The sequence below is a fragment of the Pleurodeles waltl genome, chromosome 6, assembly GCF_031143425.1.
Source record: "Pleurodeles waltl isolate 20211129_DDA chromosome 6, aPleWal1.hap1.20221129, whole genome shotgun sequence".
NCBI classification, from domain to species: Eukaryota; Metazoa; Chordata; class Amphibia; order Caudata; family Salamandridae; genus Pleurodeles; species Pleurodeles waltl.
Window position 1 is genome coordinate 203830910 of NC_090445.1, and position 18398 is coordinate 203849307.

The 18398-nt window shown below is 47.7% G+C and overlaps 1 protein-coding gene and 1 long non-coding RNA gene across 2 annotated transcripts in view; one reads left to right on the forward strand and one right to left on the reverse strand.

Annotated features, from left to right (window-relative positions):
* PPP1R9B (protein phosphatase 1 regulatory subunit 9B) overlaps positions 1-15593 on the reverse strand; it is a 228652-nt gene extending 213059 nt beyond the window's left edge. The window contains exon 1 of the mRNA XM_069237821.1: positions 13590-15593. Coding sequence (XP_069093922.1) covers positions 13590-15134 — 1545 coding nt within the window. The 5' untranslated portion in view covers positions 15135-15593. The remainder of the gene's footprint in view (positions 1-13589) is intronic.
* Positions 10552-18398, forward strand: part of LOC138299529 (uncharacterized) — a 77701-nt gene continuing 69854 nt past the window's right edge. The window contains exon 1 of the long non-coding RNA XR_011204767.1: positions 10552-10667. This is a non-coding gene — a long non-coding RNA (uncharacterized lncRNA). The remainder of the gene's footprint in view (positions 10668-18398) is intronic.

The following is an 18398-nucleotide window of genomic DNA, read 5'->3' on the forward strand; positions in this document are numbered from 1 at the left end:
GCATTTAAACAGTACCACAAGTATAGAGCTAAAAGTGCATTAAACGTGGTAATACAACATGCATATTACCACATGTTTTTCCACAGATTATATCACTGCCCACAGTGAAATGGACCAACAGCACGTAATATTAACAGCAGGAAAATATTTGCTTCTTCCCGTCCCTCTATGCCTCTAATGAATTTTCGTCTCTGCTCACGACATAGACACAGTGGTCGGGATGCCTCTCAGTTTACAATTATTTGGCAATATTGTTGCCTATACTTTGCGCTCACTCTTCAGGCACTACCCAGGGCTGGAAGCAGGCTGTATGCAGACTACCAGGCTGAGACTGTTCTCGATTAATGTGCATGTTTTTTCACACAAGCCCAGCATGGGCCGCCCTCCATGCTGGGGACTACCGACACTGTGGGGGGTTGCGGGGGCTTGTGTGAAGCCCTGCTTCATGCAACCCAAAATATTCCTTTTTGAGCCTGATATACCTATCCTCACTTGGGTCCAGAAAATCACATAGGCAATGTCTTAAGAAGCACCAATCAAGTTTGTCGATAGATATCTCAGCATTTGTCTCTCTCTCTGTCTCCATGTTAGTCTGGACACCATGGAAGACCTACATATCACTGCGTATTTGATTCGCTCTCCTGTACCTTTGTGTATTTCTCTCTCCCATTTTCCTCATCCTCTTGAAAGTACTGCATGAGCCCCTGAAGAGTTCACATTCCCTCCCTCATCCTCCGTCTGGGAGGCCAAGATAAAAAGGCTTCCTTCTTTCATCAAGTATTGTGCATCAGAGATTAATATTTCATTGACTGAGGCAGCAGGCCAGCTGTAAAGAACTTACATGCTTGGCCTCGTGCCCTTTGGGCACTAGAAATCATCTCAAGATTCGTTTCATAGTGCATCTACCCTCTGGAAGCTGAGGTAAAAGTGCCAAGACCCAGCTCCAAGGCCTCATTCCCGGAAAACCACCAGTAGCCACAGAAATAATCACACTAAGGGGCCGATGAGACGCAACACCATCATTCTTTGGCAGGAAACTTTAGGAACAATTCATCGCACAGAAGCAAGACATTGCCACAACCAACAGACCAGCAATCTCAGCTAGGAAGCTTAGAGTAGATGGATGGAGCAAAAGATCAATGAAAAATGGCTACTTTTTTGTGGTAGCCAACCATAAAGGGAAATTAATCATACTGAGGTGCCCACTTCATATCTAAATTTCTTGTGTAATCTAGTGATGATCATTTATGGTCATGCTGAGCATCCAATCAAATACTCCTTGATCTTTCAACCATGCCTCAAAGATCAGACATGTGATATCCAGTACAGAATCCTGAACTCACAGACCTTGCCTTCAAGAAAGGTTATGCAGCCTCTGGTAGAGACTCCTTGATCTCACAGGCCATGCTTCAAAGAGCTTTTGCGAAATATCCAATAAAGTACCCTTGATCTCAAACACCATACTTCGACAACTTATGCAATCTCCAGTAAAGAATCCTTGACCTTACAGACCATGCCTCAAAGATCTGTTGTGCAATCTCTAGTAAAGAACCCTTGATTTCACTGACCATGCCACATAAATCTGTAGTGCAATCTCCGTAAAAGAATCCTTGATGTCACAGACTATACCTCAGCAAACTCCATTTCCGAAACCTTGATCTCACAGACCATACCTCGAAGATCTGTTGTGCAGTCTCCAGTAAAGAATTCTTCATCTCACTGACTTTGCCTTTAAGATCTGTTGTGCAATGTCCAGTAAAGAATCCCTGATCTCACAGACTATGTCTCGGCAATCCCGGGTACAAACTTCTTGATTGTACAGATCATATCTCAAGAGACCTTTCAGACGATCTAAGCTCAAAGGATAACTACAATCGCCCTAGTTGAACAGGCTATTATTGATCATTCTGATTCTTGTGCAGTACCTTCAACCCCTTGGCATGCTTGAGAACATCAATGGAGGATCAACAACCTGGATTAAGACCAGCTTGGGGCACAGAGGCAGCCCCGTACCTATATAAGTGACCTAAAACCCACAGTTACAAGAACGTAGTTACTGCTTTAGTCCTTCTGGGCTTGTTATCATCATATGACACTGTTCGCTACCAGACTCTACTACACAAACTCCATGGTTTCTGAATATGTGAAAATGCCCTAAAATGGACTGCCTCATAAATCAAAAAAGATAAAGCTTGATTTTCAGATTAACTTTAAAATCCATCTCTCACACCCAACACTGTGGTATTCTTCAGAGGCCAATGATCTCTCCTCTCCTATTCAACATCTTTCTACCCCCCTTATCAGATTTGATCAGATCATTCAAGCATACATGTTACAACTATGCAGCTGATACACAAGTCATTATAAAAATATGAATGCACTGAAATACATCTTCAAATCAAGACTTGGCTGTTGCCTCTATGGCTTAGATACAGGAATAATGATTAACCAACTAAAGCTCAGCACCGCAAAGACAGAAATCATGTCCTGTGGCAGGCGGAGGAAACACCAACCTACAGACATGTGGCCCAAAGAACTTGATACCTCACCAGCTACAATCAAGCAAAGTCAGAAACCAATGCGTAGTTTGGTCTTAGTTTATTATTTACATTTCTTAAAAATCGTATAAAATAAAATGCAAAGTACAGTTCATTATAAAAATCATTTTTTTAAAGGTGGGACTAATAAATGCAAATCAAGTTATATGTTTAAAACGTTATTTCATAATACATATACATTTCATTACACAACCAATTGATTTTCCAGATGTTCCCATAAAAGAAACCAATGAGTAGATATGTACTCAGCTCTAATGCAGACACCACGTCCCATTGAGCTCACATGGAGCACCTTCTACACTATGAAAATGCTGCAATTCATCTTCCCAAACGCCAGATTTCAACAAAAACCACAAGGTATCCTCACCCTTGTGATATTCAAGCTTATGCCGTTACCGTAAACCTTGCTGCCCCTGCCTCATAATACACAAAATTAATGTAATCCATATTGCTGAAGCAAGACTACTCCTTGTCCTTCACTTGAGAGAATACATGACTCTACTTCTGCAAAGATGTCACTCGCTATCTGTAACTAGTTCAATATTCAAGGCACTTTGCATTGTCCACAGAGCTTCCCAAGAAAAAGACCACTACTCACACAAATTAAATTTAAACCATACAAACTGCTTTCTAATACAAAATCCACAGGAAGCTCCACTTTTTTGTAACAAGACGCTAAGCTCTTGGAAGTTGCTGCCTGCCAAGATTCAACACATCCAGGAGCACTTGAAGTTCAGAAAAGTGGTTAAAAGCATGGTTTCCAAGATAATTACATCAACCGCTGACCTTGGTATAGAACCCAGAATCATAATCCTTCTACTAATATAATTATGCCCAAGAGTTCTGGAACAGTAAGAACCAGCACACCATGCCAAGAGAACAGACACAGGCAATTAAACCAAATTGGGAACCTCCACCCAACATAACCTCACAACGGCCTTGAAAGACTTATGTGATATAATAAGCACACCTCTTCAATCAACACTAGAAGCACCCAGTATAATTCTGCACCTGTCCACCCGCAACTTGCTTAGTGACATAAAGGTCTCTAACCATAGACCCTCTTCCCCAGTCTTCACAGACATACTAAACTATGTCTCCCCTACCTCTACCTCTCAGCACAAGGGGACAATTAATGTAGTATTTATTATGGTTCTCCCAGTATATTTGTTTTATATAATACATCACCACATCATATCATATACCAATTCATTATCTGATCCTTTGTCAATGGGACACGCGTATAATGTATCAATGGACCTGTGGAACCTTGCTGTCAACTCAACGGCACAGATACAGGCAATACTAGCATGCTTAAAAAACCACTCAGTAAGAACCAGACAGACAAGCTGAGACCAAACAGATCTGCCACAAAATCTCCAGTCAGTGATGGATTCTAATATAGTCCAGCCTGCAGGTCTCAAACAGTCATATGCTCTGAGTATTGACATCCTGTAAGGACAATAAGGGTGACAACAAGGAAGTCCATTTCTTCAATTGACATCTCCTAATGACAATCACATAAAGTCGGACTGTAACACAGTCTATCTTGGCAGATATCTGAAACCTCCGTCACAATTTGGAGACACTTGTTACCTTTTGCAGATCTATAAGATCCCAGCGTGGTTGACCTCCAGACACAGTCAGCATAGGAAATGGGATAGAGAACATAAAAGATAAAATACCATCACAATAAAGGGAGCAGCAGAGCTAATCAGAGCTGGAAGACATATTATAAAAATGCGGATCTGCTTCTCACATTTCTTCATCCATCACACTGCTAAGTACTGCATTGCATAAAATGTTAATCACATCTCGATGGTCATCACACGCTACATGGAAACACTTCCCACATAAAGGAAAGACAACACTTTCCTAACCGTATACCCACAAGGTACACCGGGCTACCTGTGTGGATAAGGGTTTCAGTACCTCACACAGGGGTAGTAAGCAGTATACAAAGATTATACAACAATACAATACATACTGATAATTCCAGCCCTCACTGATGATGGGATTGTGCCTCCCTTAACTTCATGCATTTAGATTAGGCATTAGGCAATTTATAAGCGATCGGAGCACAATAAAGGGCAAAGACAAGAATGTGTTACCATCTTAAGCCTCGCATTCTCGTCTTGACTTATTAAACAGCTCAGTCATTTTAGCTCCTTCTGCAAAGCTCTGTGCAAGACCTTGAACTCAGAGTACCGAGTTTGGGTGAAGCCGGCTCTGATCTCCCAGACCATCCCTAGAAAACATCCCGGATGCCACAGCCCATGTTGGGTAGATCTTTGCTGAATCCCAGACATCATGCCTGGCATTCACTTTCCTCACCTCAGAAACCATTAAAATTCAGAATTGGCCCACTTTCTTACCTCAGAACTCAATGCCTACTAGATGCTTTCTGTTCTGACAATGATATAAAACCCTCACTATCTATCGTTGGCCAATTACCCAGGACTGAAGACCATTATCGGGAGTGTCAATGTGTGAATAAGGGGGTCCGTGAGTGAGGAAGGGACTCAGTTCATGTAGGGGTTCATGTCTCAACTCAGTCCTCTGGTAATTTTTGATGCTGGCCCGCAAAGCATTTTCGATTTGTCTAAGAGTACTCTGTCTGTATGTCACACAGGCTGGTTGTCTCTGTTCCTTTTATATGTGCTACAGAAGGTAGAATGTTTTAATATTTGAAGCATGGCTTAGCCTTTCTTTATGTTTATCGCTAAAATGTGTATCTGTGTATATGCAGAAAATAGGACAGTACCCTCGTTCATGTGTAAAGCTCACCTTTCTGCATTTCCTTCATCTCTGCTGGAAGCTGTGGGCTGGAAGGGGGCGCCAGAAGCCTGTCTGCAGATCCTACACTAAGGCCTGTCAACAGAATCTAGATCCCATCAGACGGCACTGACAGCGCCCCCCAGTTCCTCCCCAAGGCCTTAATTCTCACACAGAAGTTGAGGGATGGTACTATGATAACCCAATAGCCTATTTGTGATTTAACTGCATAGCTCCAAATATTGCCCGTGATTGTCGATGGATAGAGGATAGAAGGGAGATGATGTGGTGGAACAGGGCCTCATCACTAGAGGAACTTACCTGTCTGCTTGAAGTCAATGGTCGTCATACTCCACATAAGATTAAAAACGACAGGGTAATGCTGCTACCTGGCACTCCACCAAGCTTTATGTAATGTCTGCACTGTTCCCTGCTGCAGGCATTCCTTTGAGCCAAGGCCGAAAAAGTTAAGATTTGTAATACTCATAGAGTTCCCCCCTCTCCTACAGATGGACGTTACTTTACAAAGGTAGATGGAAAGATTGGCTGCGCCCAACTGGCATCATTTGCACGTTTTCCTCCAGTGTGATGCCTCTTAAGTCCTCCGGCCAGGATGAAGGCCTTTAAAAGTTCAGAAGCACTCTTTCTTCTCCACCCTTGTTCCACGGAATTTGAGTTGAAGATCTGAGTTCAAGACTGCACATATTGTTGATTTGCTGGGCATGCATGGGAATGTACCCTAGCTATTTTCCAAAACCGACTGCCCTTGCCTTTGGATATGTAGAATGTGCTGTGATGTGAAATGTTATTAACTGTCATCATTTACATTGCAGCAAGTGCCCCACAGTGAGCAAAGACTCCACCCCTAGACCAAGGAATCTGCTGGGAGGCTGTGTCTACAGTGACGGGAGGCCTATCAGCTCCTGCATGATTGAATCCTGACACGGATACTGGGTGGCCTATAAGTATCCGCCTAAACTGTTTCTGTTCTCAGTGGTAAATCCCTTTGTAGTTCACAGATCACCCTAACAAATCCACGATTGGATGCCCTCCTCTGTGTTATCTCCCTGGCAACACAGACTGTCAGGGGTCATTTTTAATGTCATAGATTACAGCCTCTGCAGCTCTCTTGGCATGTTGGGCACCACCCCATGCTGATATTTCTCCATTGAACAACATTTCAGGACTAATGACTGTTTGACTTCGGAACCGTAGATTCATAGTCCGTTCAGGTGGTGTTGTTTATTTATCTTCACATAAACATTCCGGTCCTGAAGATGGCCTAGTAGATACTTCCTGTCTAAGACCAAAACGTCGAAGTACAGCCCATCTCTCTTTTGGATCATTTATGTCACCACAACGAGTCTTGTCTTAACACTAACATGAACAGTGTTTGTTGTAATAGGAGAGTGGGTTTTTTAGTACACTGTCTTATGTCACAAAGTATCTAGATTCACGTTGGGCTGTAGACAGCACAATGTCAATGTACTATGTCTTATCATTTATGTTGGTGCCCTGTAATACTGAGTTGAGTCTCAATACAATTTTCAAAAAACATATACACCTGCCTATGAGATTTATTAATCATTCCCCTAATATTTTATGTTATCTCATATAAAGTACAATCAATTAAGTTGAGATTTCACTTTGGACATCACAAAATATCCAGTCCAGGCCACATTACATGGGTTGACTGATAGGGTCAAGCCCTGTGCATGTGTCCTCCCTGATGCTAGTCTTCTATAGATGTTCAGAATTCTGGGGTACGGGTACCCCATGCTCTACTCTTGTGTCTCCCTTTACAGCTGCGGGCCCAACGAAAATGAGGTTACCTGGGAAAAGCTGAGGTCACAGACTGTCTACCCCCAGATGGCACAAGCCATAGTTTTGGAGACAGGGATAGGGTGAGGATAATTTTGGGGGATGGGACTTAATAACTGTATATAGGTAAGGTGCGTGTGGGTTTTAGAGCCTCCTTATGGACTCCATTTTGTGGAGTAAAGTAAAAGCCTTATTTGGGTCCTCCTCATTTTTTCTAGATGTTTTGTAAATAAATGTTTAGAAGAGATTATACCTATATTAACATATTGATTCTGGAGGCTATGCCATGGTAGGACATGTTGTGGATATCTCTGGAAAGAGTTTTTTTGGAGTAGGGGTTGGAGAGTCAGGTGCAGGCGTTTCGACCACTAGGGGGAGAGTAGAAACAGAGGGGGAGGAAGGGGGTTTCAGAAGGGGATTTCATCTGGAGATGATTGACTGGGTGTGTGAGAGAGAATTGGGTAATGCGAGTAAAGGACTGTGAAGGAAGGTTGAAAAATGATGTTGCGGGGCCAAGAGGAGTTTAAATGGTCCGGGGAATTGCTACAAAGTTTGGGAGCTGTTAAGGGAAGGAGGAGGTATTACAGAGGCTTTTATCTGATGTACTTTTTTATAATAATGAATTCGACAACTAAAAGCCTTTCCTAATAAAATGGCCTTATGTTCTGTACAGGCTTGTTTCTGGGCATTACTGCATGAAGGCATCTACCAAGGGAAGCAGGAGCAAGGCGGATGACCACGGACATTGTGGAATGGGAGGAGCATGTTCCCTCCTGGATGCTTCGGGTCACTCACACAGGGTACCACGCTCTGTACTGTCGGGTCGAATTTTTCTCACTGCCACTACTTACTCCTTCATCCCGCATTCTCCCTCCTTTCCTCCCAGACTCCTTTAAACCCTCCCATTCTGTTGCCCCCGCAAGCTGCCAGCCCCAGACGCCAAGGCCAGCTGCCCACAAGGCACTATTGTTCTCTCAAGTGAGATATTATAGTCCTGGTGATGAGCACTTCATCCACAGGACTCCTCTTTCGTTCCCTTCATCTGTGTCTCTCTTCTCTCCCCTTCCTAGTCACGCTTTCCCATCTGTCTAGTTCCTCAAAGCTCTCTCAGCGAGCTTATAACGGCCTAAAGCGCTATACAAAAATAACAATCATAGACTGCAGTGGTACTCAGTCACCCGAGTACAGAGGTACTGACACTGAGGTGCAAGTACGTCAGTCCCAATCTGCAGTGAGCTGCCTCTGGGCCACGGTGACACCGGCCCTGCATTGGTGTCCAACTGAGCCGGACCCTCTCAAGTCTGGTCTGGGTCTTAACCTGAGCTGTCTTAAGCTGAGCTGCCGAGGCCCCGGTGCTGAGCCCAGTGGCACAAATTCTAAGCTGCTTTAAGACAATTTGTGTGCGGTACACCGGCTTTATTCTTCAGCTGCACTCACACCAAAATCATAGGCTCCACCCACAAGAGAACTGAGCTGCAATTGCTACAATGTACTGACAGCACAGATAACAGCCTTGAACCACACGGGCGCTGGCGCAGAAACAGGAAGCCGATGACAGGAAGTCACATCTCCCATTTCCTGTAGAAAATAGCTTTTATAAGCAAAGGCCCCAAACGGACGAGAGGGTGTGTAAAGGCTGGTAGAGCGATGCAATGCTATTCAAACAAAAACAACTTGCAGAATGCAAATCCCCTGACACAAAAATACAACAGAAGCGGTAAACGACATTGTCGACAGCTTCCCCAAAGCCCAGGAAACTACCCCACCCCCGCCCTGACGCCGTGGGCCCTCTTCACACAATAGTGCTCTCTGCACATTACGAAGAAAGCTCCAGCGGTCAGGACTCCTCACCTTACATACTCCCCGAAAACCTAGAGCCCACTTGGCATACTCCACATCCCACTGACTCAAACGCCTTCCCCACCGCACACAAAGTTCTCAGTCCAGTTCTCCCCACAGTTCAAAGAGCTCCCTACAGAACTCCTTACAGCCCAGAGCCAGGCTGACAGGCTTCTTCACAGCCCATAGCGCACAGACCCCCAAAATGCTGCTGGAAGCACTAGACCCCCACCCCGTCCCTCCGGCCTACGACTGACAGTGACTTGTCACTCTAATGGTGTGCAGTGTGGCGGGTAAAATGACCTCTGGAACATAAGCATATGGAGACGTGGGGGAGTTTAAGACCTCAGGGTCGTAGAGCAGTGGTGCAGCAGAAAATTATGCGTTGGCCTAACGCCCCAAATTCTTTGGAGGATAGGGCCCCTCTTATGGGCTGGAACGCAGTGGCTTTAGGGGGGCCTGTGTGACGCCCCTGTCTTAGAGACATGTGAAGGTGCCCCCGAAAGTGAGGTGTCACCTTTCACCTCAGGGAAGAATGGGGAAGGCCACCAGGGCGTCTCATTTGGCGACAGGAGTATGAGTCATTGGGCCTACCCATACAGACCATTTTATTAGAGAAAAGTGGGAGATATTTACAAAATACATAGAGAGAATGTATTTCTCCCATTCACTTCTATAGAAAGAGAGGGAGACAGCCAAAATAGAGACACTTTTTGAGTCAAAAATCGGGAGTATCCCGCCTGAATCGGGTCTATAGGCATGTATGCCTACCTGTCAACCTCATAAGATTATTCTAGGGCCGGGGACTCCCTACCCCCAAAATACGGACCAAAGCTCGGAGCCCATGTAGCAATCTCGAGTCCTCCCAACAGCGCAAAGCCCACCAAAGCACACAATGAACATGCCAGGCACGTGGGCAGGAGGCAGGTGACCGCCTTGTAGTGTTCAGTTGCTCCTACTATAGAGCAGTGCAGATTACTAGCACCTAGGTAGCCTGTCACCAAAGAGAGATGTGCGTGAATAAAAGTAGGCGCTAGCATGGACCAGCCACCAGTGTCGGTGGCGCGAGAAGGGCCGCCAGACACCGCTTTACCTTTCAGAGGCTCAGCTTGATATTGTTAAAGGGGAGGGGGGGCTTGGCATGAGTGTAACAAGAAACAAAGTCATCCTGTCACCCCAAGGATAGGCCTTCAACTCAAGCAGGAGCTCTCAGAGCCGCGTATAAGGAACACGTTGCACTATAACGAAGTCACTCAAATAACGAGTGTTCGCTAATGCCAATGAAAATAAACTGGGGGCGGCGTTGAGAAGGGTGGGGAAAGGGCAAATGATGGCAAGCGGGATGCACCGGACAGGCTTTGGATAATCAGAAAGAAGTATGCGCGCGAGAGGTTCGCGCGGTGTGGGGGTAGGGGTACAAGGGTCGAGGCAGGAACACACCAGTGGCTATTGGCCGGTTTGCGTGCACCCAAAATTGATGCCAAAAGGTTGACTTCAGCATCGAGGTATCTAGAATTGCGCACACTGACAAGGGGGAGGGGAGTGAGAACCAAGCTGAGACGCACGAGTACGGGTACATACCGGGGACAAGAAGCGGAGCTCGGGAGGAGCGCCTCAATGAACAGAAAATGGGCGCCTGAATCGAGGCGTACGGGGAGCGCGGGGTAAATACAGGTGAGTTGTTAAGGGTGGGGAGCAGGGACACACAACACAAGCCCCTGCAGCCCCTGTGGTGCAGAGCCCCCTTGACCACTTAAAGGCCTCCTCAACACTTCATGGGAGGGGGCATTCAGGCCAAGGTCAATCAATGAGTATCTATGAGATTTGGGAGACTCAGGGGCCTCTCCTTAAATTCTGAAGGGGCCCTCGTCTTTTTGTGTTACGCCACTGTGGGGGAGGTGGGAGAATGAAAGATGCCACTAGACGCGATGCTGGGGGCCGGCCGCACGCATCACGCGAGGAAATGACAGTGGGTGAAATGCAGTTCTGATTTGACAGTGAGCTAGATGCGGAACTGGGGTGAGAGTGACACGGCTGCAGGGCCGGCCTGAGGTGACAGTGGGTGTCGAGGTCACAGAAAACAGAAGTATTGACAGGGGATGTATGCAGGAATGGGAAGTATTGTGAGATGGGTGTAGGCCTGGAGTGATAGGATGCAGGCCTGACGTGGGAGTGAAGTGGATGCAGGCATGGGTGTCAGTAGGTAAATTCGGGCCTGGATTGGTAGTGAGCTGTGTGCGGCCTGAGGTGGCAGAGAAATGGATGCAGGGCTGAGGTGTCAGAGACATGGATGCAGGGCTGGGTGACAGTGGGCGAATGCAGGCCCGCAGTGACAGAGAACGGATGCAGACGTGGGATGACACAGAACTGGATGCAGGCCTGGGATGACGGGGAACTGGATGCAGGCCTGGGATGACGGGGAACTGACTGGATACAAGCCTGGGGTGGCTGAGAGCTAGGTGCAGGCAAGGGTGACAGTGGGTGAATGCAGGCCTGAGGTGATAGTGACCTGCATACAGGCTGGAGGTGATAGAGAAATGAATGCAGACCTCGGGTGACAGAGAACTAGATTCACACCTGAGGTGGATGTAGGACTGAGGTGTCAGGGAACTGGATGCATCAAGGCATGACGTGACAGCGAACAAGATGCTGGGTCAAGGATGATAGTGAGCTTAAAGCCACTCTAAGGTGACAAAGAACTGGATGCAGACCTGAGGTGACACAGAACTAGATGTATGTCTGGGTGACAGTGGGTGAATGCAGGCCTGAGGTGAGAGTGAACTGGATTCAGGCCTAAGGTGACACTGAACGGGATGTTGAGTCCGGGATGATACTGAGCTCTAAAAGTGTCCGAGGTGACTGAGTGGATACTGTGGGTAGAAGCCTGAGTTGACAGCTGTGGATGGTGGTTCTGATGAGAGGTAGACAGGCCTGATCAAACCAGGGGCTGATGCTAAGTTCAGATCTTACTGAGCTGAAAGTCGATGCTGGGTTCAGGTGATAGTGAACGTGGTGCTAACCTGAATGAGTTGGGAGCAAGCTTTAGGTGACAGTGAGAGAACACTACTACGGGTGACCGTGGGCAGGTGTTGGCTTCAGATGATAGAGAGCTCAATGCATGTCTGAGCCGACAGCAGGTGGATGCTGTGTTCAAGTGGCCCTAGAAGAGCCTGAGCTGACAGCTGGGTGGATGTTGAGTTCAGGTGAATGTAGACAGACCTGATATGACAGCGGGTGGATGGTGGGTTCACACTAAAATGAAAGGTAGACAGGCCTGAGCTAACAGCCAGTGTAGGCTGGGTTCAGGTGGATATACACAGGCCTGAGCCAACAGCAGGTGGATACTAGGTTCAGGTGTTTGTAGAGAGGCCTGAGCTGACAGCGGTTGGATGCTGGGTTCAGATGGAAGTGGGAGGTAGGCAGACCTGAGCTGACAGAGGGCTAATGATGGGTTCAGATGCATGTACACAGGCCTGAGATGACAACGGGTGGATGCTGGGTATAGTGAGGTGTAGGCAGGCCTGAGTGGATACACACTAATGGTAACACATTGTTTGCAATTCGAGGGTGGACCTGGGCCATAAGCTGATGATGACTGGACTTAGATCCTGTGCATCTGAACTGAACACAAGTAAGGCGATGGTGACCTGAATTCAGGTCTGGGCTGAGTTTTCTTGATGTTGGCCTGGGTTGCCAGAGAGTCTCAGTCGTCCTTGGTTCAGATAACAGTGGGTGGTTAAAGGCCTGAGGTGACGGTGTGTTAGCTATAGGCCTGAAGGTGACTGTGATCCGCATACCTGCCCACTCATGACAGTCTGATTGGTACCCGCCTGGAGAGTGCAGAGGTGGTCAGGGGGATAGAGGTGGGCTGCTTGAAGTTTTTGAAGTGACAGTGGATGCGCGCAGGCCTGAAGTATAAGGTCCTAATGGCGAGTGGGTGGCGGTGGGGGAGGTAGTGGGAGCTGGCCTTTGGTTAAAGACGGCTGGCATGGGTGACAGTGGGAGGAAGTGGCGTGGCGGGCGTCCAATGCAGGTCTGAAGGCGGGCTCTAGGCGGTGGTGTCAAAGGGACTTTGAGCTGGTTAAAAGTGTGTAGGTAAATGCGTCACAGGGAACGATTTCACAGCCAATTATGTTGCTTACTCAGTATTTACGCCAAGGCAAGGCTGCCTTAAAGCGGTACTGGAGAAGATGTGAAGAGAGGAGAGTTATTGAGGGCTGAATGAAGGTTTGGCTTTGACATTAGGCCAGATATAGGCTTGAAGGTGAAAGTGAGATGAATGCAGGTTCAAAGTGACATTGAGCTGGGTGGCTGCCTGGAGGGGCCAGCGGGGGCTGGGATATAGCTTAGTGATGCAGTCAATTGAATGAAGGCTCATGTTAACCATGGACTTTGATGAATTGCTGGAGGGGTCAGTGGGTGCTGGAATCAGGCCTACGGTGACACTAGGCTGGATGCCTACCAGGAAAGGTGAGTTGGGACTGTAGTCAGAGTTAGAGGTCAAAATGGTATTGATGCACCCTCATCATGACAACAGCCTGGATGCATGCTGATAGGTATCAGGGGGCTGGTTGAAGACCATGTCATATCACTTACCTTGATGGGCGCTGTGCTGAACTGGATCTTCCGGCTGGGGGCTGGTTCTTCTTCATCTGACAGGCCTTCAATCTCCATACAGCTAGATTCAGGCTCATAGGCACCATCAGCATCCTCATCCTCATCCAGCCCGCTTCCTCCAGAGTCCTCGCCAAGGCCACTGTAGGCGCTTATGTCCACCAAATCTGCCTCAGAAAAGTCCTCCTTCTTGGACTCTTCAGCATGGTCTGCCTCAACATCCTCGTCACCCTCCTCTGACCCCTCCCCACCTTCCTGCTTCCCCACATCCCCAGGGGCACCTTCCTCCTGTAGGCTGGGTGCCTCCTCAGGTCTGTCTGTAGTTAGGCCGCCATTTTCCAAACTGGCATGCACTGTGACTTCTGCTTGGATCACCTCGGCCCCTAGGAGTGGCTCTGGTGTTACCTTGCACCTGGGGGATCCTTGGCCTTCTTCATGACCAGCATCCTTCTGCTCTGTGGCCGGGGTGCCTGCTCCAGCCTCATGCTCAGAGTCCTCACTCTCCTCCACTTCCACTGGTTTGATCTTCCTCACCTCCTGGACCTTCTGGTGTCGGGCTGCCTGCAACGGACTCGACACTCGCTCACTCACCCGGCTAACCCGATCTGCCTTTGCCTGGACACCAGCCTGTGGTCGCTGGCCCGCCTCCGGTGTCTGCTCATCTTGATTTCTAGCCCTTGAGTGAACTGTAGGCCCTTCACTTTTGTTTGAGCTTTGGTCTGGCAAGAACGCCCTGGACCGCTTGGAGACCAGCTTGGAGTTCAAGGCCACTACTTTGGTGGTGGTCCTGTGCACCAGGTTGTTCCTGAGGTCGGCCTTCTCGAAGACAGCACTGAGCTGGCTAACTGTTGGCGAGACTGCCTCGATGTCCAGCTTGTCCAGTGACTCTGTGCTGCCATTGAACTTCACTACCACATCCAGCTTGCGGTCTTGGAAGCCACCCCGCTCCTTCCGCAGGAAGAGCTTATTGGTGTTCTCACGCTCTTGCAGACTCTTCTCAAAGATCATCCTGGTCTCCTGGAGCTTGGACAATGGCTTCTCCATCTTGGTGTCAAATCGGCTAACCCGCTCGGACACGCTGGTGCCAAGCTTCAGCAGGGCACTGTGGTCCACATTCTCATTGAGGCTGCTGGCTCTGGGTAGGGAGAGCCGGACGGGCTTTTCCTTGGCCATCTCCACAGTGGTGGTGGTAGTGGCGGTAGAAGCCCCCTCACCAGGCACGGCTGTCCCCATCTGCAAGAACATGTTCTTGATGCGGTGGACATTAGAGCCATACTTCTTGTTCCGATACTTCCTGGCAGCCTCTTCCGAGTCTGGACAGAGAGCCTCCTTGGTGGCTTTTAGGGCCTGGATGCTTGCTTCGTAGGCGTTCCTGTGCGGAGAAACACTCCGGAGCCCTCCTCCACCACCACCACCACCACCTTCACTGCCGGTGCCACCACCACTACCACCATCACCACCACTCCCACTACCACTGCTGCTGCCGCTGCTGCTGCTGCTGGAAGAATGGGGTTCTGTCTTCATCATGGTTCAGCACACTGATGGCCAAAATGTCATAGTCTCTGTTACCGTCTGGTGCGGGCTCACAGCATCATGTCAGCCTCCGCAGCCTCCGCTTCTGGTGCCCGCCTGCCATCAATGGATGCGGAATGTCTGCAGCTGCGGCGGCGGCAGCACCACCCGCGCCGGCAACAGCAGCAGCAGCAGCAGAAGAGGCAAAGATGGGGGAGGAAAGCAAGGGGCTTCCCTCGCTATCCGCGAGGCTGCATCAGGCCATCTTCGGGGCGATGAATGGTGGGTACCAGGAGCCGGGGGTCTCTTCCTCTCCTTCCTCTTGTGCGCCCAGCTCGCCCTTTCTTCCTGCCCCCCTCCTCCCTGCCTTGCCCAGGGTTTTCCTGTATCCTGGCTGCTAGGGGATGGTGACTGAACGCTCAGGTCCCCTTTCTGCAATCATGCACACAGCCTGCCAGGCAGGCGGGGAGCTCCGCGGGTCCTAGAGAGAGCCTGTTTCCAGCCGCAGGCACACAAAACACATACGGAGAAACCTCAATGCTGCTCGACAGCTTCTTCGTTGCATTCGCAGCACAAAAAAACTGCGGAAGCAGAAATCGTCCCCGGACTTATCGTAGCAGCATCGGTCGGGTATATAGTGTCGCAAGTGGAAGCTGGATAATGTTTGCATGTTTTTCTTTTCAAATTCAGAAGTATTTTCAGCCTCCTCCTTAATAAAACACACACACACATTTACCAATTCGTGGCGTGTAAAAAAAAAAAAAAAAACTCCTCTGCTGTGCCACCTAAATACCCCCTTTTTCAGTCCTCGTGTATATGTACTATTTAGCCGGAACAATACATCGGCTATCTCAACTTTTTCATCAAAATGTACATGGCTCCAGAGTATGTATGTGCTGTGCTCGCCATTTAGAGCTCTACAGTTGCTCCATTGTGACATATAGGCACTAAACATGATGATGTAACATGTTCCTTCTTACTTCCCCCGCCCCTCTCCCCTTATGTTCCCTCATTTGCCCCCTTTCTCACATCTGTTACTGCTCAGCGCTTCGAAGCAGCACAGCTCCATTGCAGCATGAGTACAGTAATAAAACCTCCAGGACACGCAATGAGCACAGGTGCCACATGAACCATACAAGATGGTGATGACCAACAGCAAAAAACTAGTTACTGGGAGGTACAAAGGCTTGTTTACATGATGTAACCTGTTTATATTGTGGCCATTTGGCTGAGGGAAAATCGTGTACAAAATGGAAAAGATCACTAACAATAAAAAAGTACTGAGAAAAATAATAACAACAATGTAACCCATTTATTACCAGCGATAAATGTACTTGCTGCACATTAGTAGTGAATATGACACAGGCACATTGCATCTAGTATAAATACTTGCTCACCGCCCTCTCTGTCCCCGTGGTTGAGTGAGGTTAGTGGCAAACGTTCACAATCAGTGACATCCATTCCCTGGTGTTGGCCCACGGTGACTGTTGAGGGTCACACAGGAGCAGCCAGAGATCCAATTCTAGAGATAGAGAAAATCCCTAAGTCTTGAAAATGTCTAATGGGCATGGGAAGGTTTACATTTCTAATGTCCTGCTGCCTATTGTGCATAGAATTATACTTACATGCCCTGGCTTAGAAGTAAGTGAAAAAATGAATGAACAGAATTTATAAAACACCACAGCATCCTCCACAGTTTCTTTCTTGTCATTGTATGTAAGATAAATTCTATTCTATTCCTGGCTGTATAGAGTGCGTATCACCTTTATGGTATATTGGGGCTAGGGAATGTGGAAAGAGCTATTCCCGGCAGCAGATTAAAATAGTAAGGTTTTGAGGGATTTCCGGAAAGGGAGATGATCATCTGTAAGTCTGAGTGGAGGTGGGAGTGAGGTCCAAGCCTTTTGCAGCAAGGTGGGAAAAGGAAAGTCTCTCGATTCTGGAGTGACGGCATTTTGGAACAAGGGGGAGATGCTGCAGGGAGCTCTCAGCACCAAGAGAGCTTGTAAGGAGTACAGAATGAAGATCCATTGGAGAAAGATAGGGCCCTGTTGGTGAAAGGCACAATAGGCAGGACGTAGTGGCTTGTATAAGATATATTTAGGAATAGAAAGCCAGTGAAGAGGAGGGTGAAAGGAAGAGAGGTGTGAGTGATGCGTGAGTTGAACATCAGACGAACTGCAACGTTTTGGGTTCTAGTAATGTGCCACGGAAGAGTAAGGTAAGCCAGGGTAAATGAAGTTGCAGTAACCAAATAGAAAATGAACAGTTGCTTGGAAAACCACCTTACAAGCATGGCATGTTTAGGCACAAAAGGGATGATCTTGCCAAGTTCAAGAAGTTAAAGAAGGCAAGACAAAGATATCTTAATGATTTAAGATGATAGTGAATGCTTTATCAAACAGAAAGTCCAAATTATGGACAGAGGCCATTGGAACTGGGGAGGGCCTACATCGGCGGGCCACCAGACAGTAGTCTGGTCTGTGGGTTTGGATCCAAAAACGAAAATCTCTCGTATCATGATTTCTTCTGAGAAAGTTACAACCCATCCCGAGTCAACTGCTGTCGAGCAGTTCTGAACATTGGTGTGGTTAGTGACTGTATTAGGGTTGCGAGTGGTGTTCAGTTCAGCCATGATTGGAGTATTATCCACATTCGACACTAATGAGAAGGCACAGGAACGGACAATCGTGGCAACATAAATAACAAAGAGTAGGACTAAGGGAGAATTATTGAGGGATTCCCTGTGGGACACTAAGGAAAGTAGAGTGAAAACGAGAGAGGTGGATGGCCTCAGAGCCATCACTGTGTAGTCAGCAATTCAGCTCCTGAATTTCACATTAGCTCCTTGGTTGTGCAGTTGGGTGACAAGCTGCCGTGAGCTACAGTATCAAATGCCCTGGAAAGATCTAGTGGAATCAGGACAATTGAAAATCATCCAGAATGGACAGTAGAGCTGATTCTGCTTTGAAACAGTTGGAATCAAGATTGAGATGGCTGTAGGAGCTGATCGGCCTCTATGAAAAAGGACAGATGAGATGTAACCTCAAAACGGTTTCCACCAAGGCGTTTTTCTAGGTGTGGGGCACTGAGTGGGAAGTCAGAGATCTGTTGCATTGATCTGTGAGAACAGGAGTAACCGTGAAGGCTGGGCAGGGATCAAGGTCAGAGAAGGGATGGTAAAAGTAATATGACTGGTGTGTTGACAAGTAAGAGGAACTAATTCTGACAATGAGGTGATGGAAAATACTGGAGGTCAAAGGTAGGAGAGAGAGGCAG